The following is a 12,265-nucleotide window of genomic DNA, read 5'->3' as shown; positions in this document are numbered from 1 at the left end:
TTGGTCTATTACACGTTGAATTCACGTTAGTTGACAACTCAACCAAATGTAAATCACAATTAGATGTTGAGCTGATGTCTGTGCCCAGTGGGATATCTACAGTTCATTCGGAAAGTATTCAGACCCCTTGACTTTTTTTACATTTTGTTACGTTACGGCCTTATTCTTTATTTTATTTTTTATCCCTCATCAATCTACACACAATACCCCATAATGACAAAGCGAAAACAGGTTTTTAGACATTTTAGCAAATGTATTAAAAATAAAAAAAGATATCTTATTTACATAAGTATTCAGACCCTTTGCTATGAGACTTGAAATTGAGCTCAGGTGCATCCTGTATCCATTGATCCTCCTTGAGATGTTTTTACAACTTGATTGGAGTCCACCTGTGATCAATTCAATTGATTGGACATGATTTTGAAAGGCACACACCTGTCTATATAAGGTCCCACAGTTGACAGTGCATGTCAGAGCAAAAAGCAAGCCATGAGGTCGAAGGAATTGTCCGTAGAGCTCCGAGACAGGATTGTGTCGAGGCACATATCTGGGGAAGGGTACCAAAAAATGTCTGCAGCATTGAAGGTCCCCAAGAACACAGTAGCCTGCATAATTCTTAAATGGAAGACGTTTGGAACCACCAAGACTCTTCCTAGAGCTGGCCGAACTGAGCAATCGGGGGAGAAGGGACTTGGTCAGGAAGGTGAGCAAGAACCCGATGTTCGCTCTGACAGAGCTCCAGAGTTCCTCTGTGGAGATGGGAGAACCTTCCAGAAGGACAACCATCTCTGCAGCACTCCACCAATCAGGCCTTTATGGTAGAGTGGCCAGACGAAAGTGACTCCTCAGTAAAAGGCACATGACAGCCCGCTTGGAGAATACCAAAAGGCACCTAAAGGACTCTTAAGACCATGAGAAACAAGATCCTCTGGTCTGATGAATCCAAGATTGAACTCTTTGGACTGAATGCCAAGCGTCACATATGGAGGAAATCTGGCACCATCCCAACGGTGAAGCATGCTGGTGGCAGCATCATGCTGTGGGGATGTTTTTCAGCGGCAGGGACTGGGAGACTAATCAGGATCAAGGGAAAGATGAACGGAGTAAAGTACAGAGAGATCAGGACCTCAGACTGGGGCGAAGGTTCACCTTCCAACAGGACAGCGACCCTAAGCACACAGCCAAGACAACGCAGGAGTGGCTTCGGGACAAGTCTCTGAATGTCCTTGAGTGGTCCAGCCAGAGCCCAGACTTGAACCCGATCGAACATCTCTGGAGAGACCTGAAAATAGCTGTGCGGCGACGCTACCCATCCAACCTGACAGAGGTTGAGAGGATCTGCAGAGAAGAATGGGAGAAACACCACAAATACAGGTGTGCCAAGCTTGTAGCGTCATACCCAAGAAGACTCAAGGCTGTAATCGCTGCCTATGGTGCTTCAACAAAGTACTGAGTAAACGGTCTGACTACTTATGTAAATATGATATTTAGTTTTTTCCAAAAGATCTAAAAACCAGTTTTTGCTTTGTCATTATGGGGTATTGTGTGTAGATTGATGAGGGGAAAAAATGATTTAATCCATTTTAGAATATGGCTGTAACGTAACAAAATGTGGCAAAAGTAAAGGGGTCTGAACACTTTCCAAAATGCACTGTATGTTTAGCTTTCTTAACGAGACAGAAAATCAACTGTTATTTCTGGTTGTTTATCAAAGTTAGCTGGCTAACTCATTGGTCCTGCTTTGTAGTATACCCCTCTGGGTAGGAGAACGCCACTTGTCTTTGAGATGATTAGTACTGAAGAACCATTACTTTCCACTCTGTAGTACTCTCATCTCCCATTGATTCAGACCAGACTGGCATTTTAATTGTTATAATTTGGCATAGTGTTTTGATGTTGAAACGGCAGAGTGGTTGCTACACAACATGTCCTGTGGCTCTGTCATCACTGTCTGAGTCTAACGTCATCGTCTCAGGGTCTAGTGAGGGAGACATGTCTAAAATAAAAACCCTCAGGCTTTTGTTTTGGTCTTTGATTGTTTGAGTGTAAAATTGTCACCGTTCCAGCTCGTTAGCTCTGCCTTTGATTGATATGGGTGAACATTCTGGAGAGAAATTAATCATGAATTTGCAATTAGAGGGTGGATTCACAGCAAACTTTCCCCGTTTAATTTGGACGAGTGAAGTGCGCCTGTGGCAGGCTGCTTGGACTGTTCTGATTGATATGTGCAATATACCTCTCCCTGTGTTTGTAAGGTGAAATCGGCCTAGGTGTAATTATGTTGCCAACTGATGCAAGGTGTGGAGTGACACTTGACGTGTGTGTTAGGGGGTGGGGGTGGGGGTTGAGTGTGTGTGTGTGCATTTCTGTGTGTGTCTTTATTTGTCTGTATGTGTATCTGCGGACACACACACAAGTCCTCTCACGTAATGGGGTGTTACAAATAGCCATGTTTTTTTCCCCCTTCTAATTGCTCCATTTAACCCAAGCCTCCTTTTGTCTCCTGTGTTGCCGTTCAGCCAATAAACACAAGCCATGGATCGAGACGGAGTACCAGGGTATCGTCATGGAGAACGACAACACCGTTCTTCTCAACCCACCACTGTTCGCCCTGGATAAAGACGCTCCACTGCACTATGCAGGTACAGTACAGGCATGGTTAGAATGATGGGAGTGCAATTTGGGGGCACTTGGCAGTCCTCCTATAACAAATCAGGACTCACCCATATAATAAGCATTATAAAATATTAGCATTGAAAGTATGGTAGCAATGTATTTTACGGTACTAATATTACCGGGTGTTTACTAGTTAACACAGAGTATAAACATATTGCCATTTGGAACATATTTGCTATTGATTACAATGGCCACGGTTAGTTCACTATCTCACTGGCATATTGAAAATCGAGTCCCACCCTGCCCCTACAGTGAGTAAGCATTTTGTAGAGGGGAAATTGTTAGTAATTGAAAATGTTATGCCGCCCTAAAATCAGAATGGACAGAGTAAAATAGTAATTACATATAATAACCTATGACGCACCATCATTTGTGCCTGAAAGTTTACATTGTTACCACACAATTGAGTAAATTCCAGGTAAATACCAGTGGAACAAGTACTGTAAAATAAAGCGCTACCTAAAGGATTTTGCTGGGCACTCCCAAAAGCATTACAAATATTAACATGAAAATAATCATATCTGTCCAGTCCTCTATTTTTAGGGCAGCCTCAATAGTCAGTGTGTAATTCTATTCCTGGGTACTGCACTGGTCCTCCACAGCGAAGTGAAATTCAATTATTTGTATTCATTGGGAACATTTAGTGCCCTGTGCTCACATAAATCATTATGGTACACATTTCCCAACTGGGACAATCAAGTGATTGATTGGATCATACATCACATGGGGTTCATTGAAATAGATCACTGAATTTGATTAGGTTTATTTTAGCCATTGAAGACTGTATTTGAATAAATCCTAAGCCTACTGGGACCTTGAGATTCACGGAGAGCCACTAGAAGTTAAATTGGTACTAAAATGAGTTGGGCCCTCCCTTTCTTCCTCCTTCCCCTCTCTCTCTCCTCCAGGTGAGATCTGTGGCTTCCGGGTGCACAATGGGCCCTCAGGATCCAGTTCGGTCCAGTTTGAGGCGGTGGTTCTGGACCGCTCGACAGGGGAGGGCCTGATCCGCTCTAAAGAGCCCCTGGACTGTGAGAGCCAGCGGGAGCACAGCTTCACCATCCAGGCCTATGACTGTGGAGAGGGCCCCGATGGAGCCAACAGCAAGAAGTCCCACAAGTGAGATACACTACATTACCCAGAAGGTCAAATAGGTTTAATGGATAGGGTTGTTGTCAGAGGTTATACTGGTTAGTGTAGTTTGGAGAATGATTAACCCTTGGGTATTTGTCAATGCTATGCTTGATCAATACATTACTATATTACGATGCAGTTATGTATGTATTGACCTCTCTTCCTTCATCTTTATCACGCTCTTTACTTTACTCATATTTCTCTCTCTCTCTCTCTCTCTCTCAGAGCCACGGTGCATGTACGTGTGAACGACGTAAACGAGTTCTCCCCAGTGTTCGTGGAGCGTCGCTACGAGGCCTCCGTCCCAGAAGGCCGTCTGTTCGATCGCATCGTGCGCGTGGAGGCCCTCGATGCAGACTGCTCCCCGCAGTACAGCCAGATCTGCTTCTACGACATCATCACCCCCAATGTTCCCTTTGTCATCGATAACGACGGTGAGAACTACAGCTACCACAATAGAGCTGGGCTTTACAGTCGTTTTCCTCAAATAAATCTGGCTACTTTACCAGAGCCATATATTTAGAATATGTTTATCTAAATATATGGCTCTGGTCTTTACATTTTGGTTATTTGATTCATATACTATAAAAGTGAATGTAATGTGTGAGTTGACATCTTGTCACCAATGAAAACAACAGTTCGCATGGTGATGACTACCAATCTGTAAAATACTAGTTAATTTCCCTGTTCAATTTTGATTGTCTCCAGCTGGTCTTGTTGCTATGTGCGTTGCTAGAGAATGACCGTTCCCTTAAGTAGTCACTCACTCACTCCTCCACCAGCCTAAGCCATTTCCAAGTATCTTGCTCACCCACATTGCAGCTTTTATGCTATAGCATTCCTTTTGTACCACAATTAATAGATTTGAAGCATGTTTTGCTGTAAGAACCGCAGTTTGACTCCCGCCTTCACAGGTAGATAGTCCTAGCTTTTAGAAAACACATGTGTGTGTGGGTAGTAGTTGTGTAAGCAAAGCTACCGCATCAACATTGCTAGGGCAGGTTTCTTTGAACAGAGCCCAGAGGACAATAGGTTCAGGGGGTTAGGCCCTAGTGTAGTGTTTCTGTTGATCTTGTAGGCATGCTTCCTCTGAGGAGAAGGCTTTGATTTCAGTTTGCAAGACTCCCATTGACGGGCTACTGGTGGGAGATCGATAGCAGGCATTTTGTAATATGACAACAGCAGAGGGGGGAGACAGATTGTCTCAGGAGTCAGGTTTTTACCATGACTTTGCACAATTGGCAGTGACTGGGGAGGAGGTTGTGGGGGGATGAGAAGTTCCTTTAATATATGGGTCAGGCTGCTGGGCCCAGATGAAGCACAGATACTTTTTGTTTCAGCCCGGGCGGTTTAAATGCCCTAGTATTGTCATTGTCTCTCTCTCGCTCTCTCTCTCCCACTCTACCTCTATATTTCTCTTTCATCCCTTCCTTTCGCACAGTCTTTCTTTCTCCCCTGTCTCTCATTGTCAGGGGCCTGTCGTGCAGGTTCCGTCAACCATATCTTTGTTACATTCTCTCTTTGTCTCTAGATATAAGAAGAAACCGTCTTTATTCATTCTTATCGTTCTCTCTTCTCTCTCCCTCCCTTGTCGTTGCCTTTTCCATTTGAATATACTGCAGTGAACAATTCTGGAGTGTCTGCTGTGTGTGCGCGTAGGTGTGGGTGAGAGTGTGTATGAGAGCGCATTCTTTTCATGCTGTGCTTTTGAGTGAGTGAGTGAATGACTGTGTTTGTATTGTACTTTACATAACTCTCTCTCCCTCTCTCCTTTCCTCTCCTCCCATCTCCTAGGTAACATTAAGAACACAGAGCCATTGGATTCGAAGAGCCAGCGCGTCCACACCTTCTGGGTGACCGCGTTCGACTGTGGCAAGAACCGCGCTCAGGCCGACGCCCAGGTCGTCGTCACGGTCAAACCGTCCTGCAAACCCGGCTGGATCAGTAATCAATAACACTAAACGCATCATCACCCTCATTATTCACGACTTCTTCATCTGTCTCCTCAGTGGTAGTGTGGAATGGACCTATTCCCTATGTGGTCCTCTGTAGCTCAATTGGTAGAGCATGGCGCATGTAACGCCAGGGTAGTGGGTTTGATCCCCGGGACCACCCATACGTAAAAATTTATGCACACATGACTGTAAGTCGCTTTGGATAAAAGCGTCTGCTAAATGGCATATTATTATATTATAGTGCACTACTTTTGAGCAGAGCCCTTTGGGCCCTGGTCAAAAGTAGTGCAGTACAGTTTATAGAGAATAGGGTGTCATTTGGGACACAGGCTGTATCTTTGTTGGAACTACATTAGTGTCTGAAATGATACTGTAGCATATAGAATGGACGTTGTTAGGTTGTATTTTGCAGACTTCAATTGAGAAAATGGTGATAAACAAAGATGATAATGCTACTTGATAACTTCATTGGTAGGAATGGTCAAAGAGACACAATTTACCTTTGCCTTTAGAGCATAATTATCATAGTATGAATGACTCAACAACACAGAATTGTTGTACAGTGCATTCGGAAAGTATTCACACCGCTTAACTTTTTCCACATTTTGTTATGTTACACCCTTATTCTAAAATTGATTAAATGTTTTTTCCCCCCTCATCAATCTACACACAATATCCCATAATGACAAAGCAAAAACAGGTTTTGAAACATTTTTGCAAATGTATTACAAATAAAAAACTGAAATATTACATTTACATAAGTATTCAGACCCTTTACTCAGTACTTTGTTGAAGCACCTTTAGCAGCAATTACAGCCTTGAGTCTTCTTGGTAGTGACAATTTTAGCATGTAAATCCTGATGGGGCAAACTCCCTCTATTTATTTTAGATGCAAGCAAGCAAAGCCACAACACAACACTAAACAATACATTAATTGTACTATAACGGTGGCAAACGGTGCCCACAAACTGTTAGGGCCAACATAAAGCTGTCCCAACAGCAGCGCTTTCTTTTCAGCACCATGAAGTGAATCCTTACCACCGCTACACCTGTCTATCAGCGGAGCCTTGTCTGGCAGCGAAACAGTTAATTCAGCCTCATTTACTGCCTTTTTAAAAAACATAGCTGATATGGCTGACAATTGAGATGTACAGTGGCTTGCGAAAGTATTCACCCCCCTTGGCATTGTTCCTATTTTGTTGCCTTACAACCTGGAATTAAAATTGATTTTTGGGGGGTTTGTATCATTTGATTTACACAACATGCCTACCTCTTTGAAGATACAAAATATATTTTTTTATGTGAAGCAAACAAGAAAAAAGACAAAACAACAGAACTTCAGTGTGCATAACTATTCAACCCCCCCAAAGTCAATACTTTGTAGAGCCACCTTTTGCAGCAATTACAGCTGCTAGTCTCTTGGGGTATGTCTCCATAAGCTTGGCATATCTAGCCACTGGGTTTTTTGCCCATTCTTCAAGGCAAAATTGCTCCAGCTCCTTCAAGTTGGATGGGTTCCGCTGGTGTACAGCAATCTTTAAGTCATACCACAGATTCTCAATTGGATTGAGGTCTGGGCTTTGACTAGGCCATTTCAAGACATTTACATGTTTCCCCTTAAACCACTCAAGTGTTGCTTTAGCAGTATGCTTAGGGTCATTGTCCTGCTGGAAGGTGAACCTCCGTCCCAGTCTCAAATCTCTGGAAGACTGAAACAGGTTTTCCTCAAGAATTTCCCTGTATTTAGCGCCATCCATCATTCCCCACAGCAGGATGCTGCCACCACCATGCTTCACTGTGGGGATGGTGACCTTGGGGTGATGAAAGGTGTTGGGTTTGCGTCAGACATAGCGTTTTCCTTGATGGCCAAAAAGCTCAATTTTTGTCTCATCTGACCAGAGTACCTTCTTCCATATGTTTGGGGAGTCTCCCACATGCCTTTTGGCGAACACCAAACGTGTTTGCTTATTTTTTTCTTTAAGCAATGGCTTTTTTCTGGCCACTCTTCTGTAATGCCCAGCTCTGTGTAGTGTACGGCTTAAAGTGGTCCTATGGACAGATACTCCAATCTCTGCTGTGGAGCTTTGCAGCTCCTTTAGGGTTATCTTTGGTCCCTTTGTTGCCTCTCTGATGAATGCCCTCCTTGCCTGGTCTGTGAGTTTTGGTGGGCGGCCCTCTCTTGGCAGGTTTGTTGTGGTGCCATATTCTTTCAATTTTTTAATAATGGATTTAATGGTGCTCCGTGGGATTTTCATAGTTTCTGATATTTTTTTATAACCCAACCCTTACCAAGGCCCTTCTCCCCCGATTGCTCTGTTTAGCGGGCGGCCAGCTCTAGGAAGGGTCTTGGTTGTTCCAAACTTCTTCCATTTAAGAATGATGGAGGCCACTGTGTTTTTGGGGACCTTCAATGCTGCAGACATTTTTTGGTACCCTTCCCCAGATCTGTGCCTCGACACAATCCTGTCTCTGAGCTCTACGGACAATTCCTTCGACCTCATGGCTTGGTTTTTGCTCTGACATGCACTGTCAACTGTGGGACCTTATATAGACAGGTTTGTGCCTTTCCAATCAATTGAATTTACCACAGGTGGACTCCAATCAAGTTGTAGAAACATTTCAAGGATGATAAATGGAAACCGTATGCACCTGAGCTCAATCTAGAGTCTGATAGCACATTTTTTAAAACATGTTTTTGCGTTGTCATTATGGGGTATTGTGTGTAGATTGATGAGGAAACATTGTAATTTAATTCATTTTTTAATAAGGCTGAAACGTAACAAAACGCGGAAAAAGTAAAGGGGTCTGAATACTTTTCAAATGCACTGTATTTTGATGGTTTATTTTCTCTGTTGGTTTTCAGGCTGGTCGAAGCGGGTGGAGTATACCCCCGGGTCAGGCAGCATTCCCCTGTTCCCCAGTTTGCACCTGGAGACCTGCGAAGAGACTGTGTGGAACATCCAGGCCACCGTAGAGCTACAGACTGGCCATATTGGGAAGGGCTGTGACAGGGACAGCTACTCAGACCGATCAGTACGCAGACTCTGTGGTGAGTGCTGCTTGAGTCTGGGCTATTCATGATGGACTCAATCTTTGGGATAATGTGTGACTTACAATCTTCACACAAATATCAATGCATGAATTATTCGAAGATTGGAATGGAGCATGCTCAAGTCACATAGGTTTTAGCCCTGTTTGCCACATAAGCATAAAAATACCTTGCATTTGTGGTGTGTGCATAAATGTAACTAAGTAATACAGTCATGCATTTCGGGAAAGTACAGGCCCTGATATTTATTGAGCTCACAATATCAGCTTACATTTAATGAGTCCAAAGGTCATTCAATTGGGTGTTTAGAGATAGTAAGTAGAGTAATGCAGCAACTTTGGGGTGAGTCAAAAGGGGGGTTTGAGCTCCCATCCTGAAACAAGCACACTAACCACAGAGACTCCCAAAAGACTCAATGCTTCTAAGGCCTTTACCAAGGCTAGGGTTGTACAGTATGTCATTCATGATTTCACTCCTGTTTCCTGTCTCACCAGGTGCTGTGAGAGGTGAAGTGGACTTACTCCCGCCCCCGTCCCCAGCAGCCAATTGGACCTCAGCCTTGCCCACCCTCCCTTCTTCTGATTCGTCCCTGGTGTTCTCCTTCAATGGCTCCACCCACGTTGCCGTTGTACCAGACTCCGTTGCCGCGGCCGTATCCGGAGACCATTTCACCCTCCAGCTGTGGATGCGAAGGGGTGGGATCAACACCCAGCCTCCGACTAATCAGGCCAGAGGAAACCGCAGGGAGGAGGAGACTATCGTCTGCAGTACCGTCAAGAATGGTCAGTCAAATGGGCAGTCACAACTGTCAGTCAAAATAAAAATACTTTAAAGTACTACTTAAGTCGTTTTCTGGGGTATCTGTACTTTACTTTACTATTTATATTTTTGACTACTTTTACTTCACTACATTCCTAAAGAAAATAATATACTTTTTACTCCATACATTTTCCTGACACCCAAAAGTACTCATTACATTTTGAATGCTTAGCAGGACAGGAAAATTGTCAAATTCACGCACTTACAGTTGAAGTCAGAAGTTTGCATACACCTTAGCCAAATACATTTTAACTCAGTTTTTCACAATTCCTGACATTTAATCCTAGTAAAAAGTCCCTGTCTTAGGTCAGTTAGGATCACCACTTTATTTTAAGAATGTGAAATGTCAGAATAATAGTAGAGAGAATGATTTATTTCAGCTTTTGTTTCTTTCATCACATTCCCAGTGGGTCAGAAGTTTACATACACTCAATTAGTATTTGGTAGCATTGCCTTTAAACTGTTTAACTTGGGTCAAACGTTTCGGGTAGCCTTCCACAAGCTTCCCACAATAAATTGGGTGAATTTTGGCCCATTCCTCCTGACAGAGCTGGTGTAACTGAGTCAGGTTTGTAGGCCTCCTTGCTCGCACACGCTTTTCAGTTCTGCCCACACATTTTCTATAGGATTGAGGTCAGGGGCTTTGTGATGGCCACTCCAATACCTTGACTTTGTTGTCCTTAAGCCATTTTGCCACAACTTTGGAAGTATGCTTGGGGTCATTGTCCATTTGGAAGACCCATTTGCGACCAAGCTTTAACTTCCGGACTGATGTCTTGAGATGTTGCTTCAATATATCCACATAATTTTCCTTCCTCATGATGCCATCTATTTTGTGAAGTGCACCAGTCCCACCTGCAGCAAAGCACCCCCACATCATGATGCTGCCACCCCCGTGCTTCACGGTTGGGATGGTGTCCTTCGGCTTGCAAGTAACCCCCTTTTTCCTCCAAACATAACGATGGTCATTATGGCCAAACAGTTCTATTTTTGTTTCATCAGACCAGAGGACATTTCTCCAAAAAGTACGATATTTGTCACCATGTGCAATTGCAAACCATAGTCTGGCTTTTTTATGGTGGTTTTGGAGCAGTGGCTTCTTCCTTGCTGAGCGGCCTTTCAGGTTATGTCGATATAGGACTTGTTTTACTGTGGATATAGATACTTTTGTACCTGTTTCCGACTTCAACTGTATCAAGAGAACATCCCTGGTCATCCCTACTGCCGCTGATCTGGCGGACTCACTAAACACAAATGCTTTGTTTTCAAATTATGTCTGAGTTTTAGAGTGTGCCCCTGGCTATCCGTAAATGAACAAAAACAAGAAAATTGTGCCGTTTGGTTAATATACAGTGAGGGGAAAAAAGTATTTGATCCCCTGCTGATTTTGTACGTTTTCCCACTGACAAAGAAATGATCAGTCTATAATTTTAATGGTAGGTTTATTTGAACAGTGAGAGACAGAATAGCAACAAAAAAATCCAGAAAAATGCATGTCAAAAATGTTATAAATTGATTTGCAATTTAATGAGGGAAATAAGTATTTGACCCCCTCTCAACCAGAAAGATGTCTGGCTCCCTGGTGTCTTTTATACAGGTAATGAGCTGAGATTAGGAGCACAGTCTTAAAGCGAGTGCTCCTAATCTCAGCTTGTTACCTGTATAAAAGACACCTGTCCACAGAAGCAATCAATCAATCAGATTCCAAACTCTCCACCATGGCCAAGACCAAAGAGCTCTCCAAGGATGTCAGGGACAAGATTGTAGACCTACACAAGGCTTGAATGGGCTACAAGATCATCGCCAAGCAGCCTGGTGAGAAGGTGACAACAGTTAGTTTGATTATTCGCAAATGGAAGAAACACAAAAGAACTGTCAATCTCCGTCGGCCTGGGGCTCCATGCAAGATCTCACCTCGTGGAGTTGCAATGATCATGAGAACGGTGAGGAATCAGCCCAGAACTACACGGGAGGATCTTGTCAATGATCTCAAGGCAGCTGGGACCATAGTCACCAAGAAAACAATTGGTAACACACTACGCCGTGAAGGGACTGAAATCCTGCAGCGCCCGCAAGGTCCCCCCTGCTCAAAAAGCACATATACAGGCCCGTCTGAAGTTTGCCAATGAACATCTGAATGATTCAGAGGAGAACTGGGTGAAAGTGTTGTGGTCTGATGAGACCAAAATCGAGCTCTTTGGCATCAACTCAACTCGCCGTGTTTGGTGGAGGAGGAATGCTGCCTATGACCCCAAGAGCACCATCCCCACCGTCAAACATGGAGGTGGAAACATTATGTTTTGGGGGTGTTTTTCTGCTAAGGGGACAGGACAACTTCACCGCATCAAAGGGACGATGGACTGGGCCATGTACCATCAAATCTTGGGTGAGAACCTTCTTCCCTCAGCCAGGGCATTGAAAATGGGTCGTGGATGGGTATTCCAGCATGACAATGACCCAAAACACACGGCCAAGGCAACAAAGGAGTGGCTCAAGAAGAAGCACATTAAGGTCCTGGAGTGGCCTAGCCAGTCTCCAGACCTTAATCCCATAGAAAATCTGTGGAGGGAGCTGAAGGTTCGAGTTGCCAAATGTCAGGCTCGAAACCTTAATGACTTGGAGAAGATCTGCA

General features: G+C 43.8%; 1 protein-coding gene across 1 annotated transcript; it reads left to right on the top strand.

The window, feature by feature from the left end:
* Positions 1-2,523: 2,523 nt before the first annotated feature.
* On the top strand, positions 2,524-9,621 carry LOC123490967 (calsyntenin-3-like; the record flags this gene model as incomplete). The annotated part of the gene is made up of 6 exons (XM_045220779.1): positions 2,524-2,642; positions 3,585-3,795; positions 4,036-4,244; positions 5,605-5,754; positions 8,629-8,814; positions 9,309-9,621. Coding segments are annotated over exons 1-6 (1,145 nt in total), but the record flags the coding sequence as incomplete, so codon positions are not given.
* Between the last annotated feature and the right edge of the window lie 2,644 nt (positions 9,622-12,265).

This window comes from Coregonus clupeaformis, unplaced genomic scaffold, assembly GCF_020615455.1.
Source record: "Coregonus clupeaformis isolate EN_2021a unplaced genomic scaffold, ASM2061545v1 scaf6019, whole genome shotgun sequence".
Taxonomy (NCBI): Eukaryota; Metazoa; Chordata; class Actinopteri; order Salmoniformes; family Salmonidae; genus Coregonus; species Coregonus clupeaformis.
This window is presented reverse-complemented; position numbering and strand designations above follow the sequence as displayed.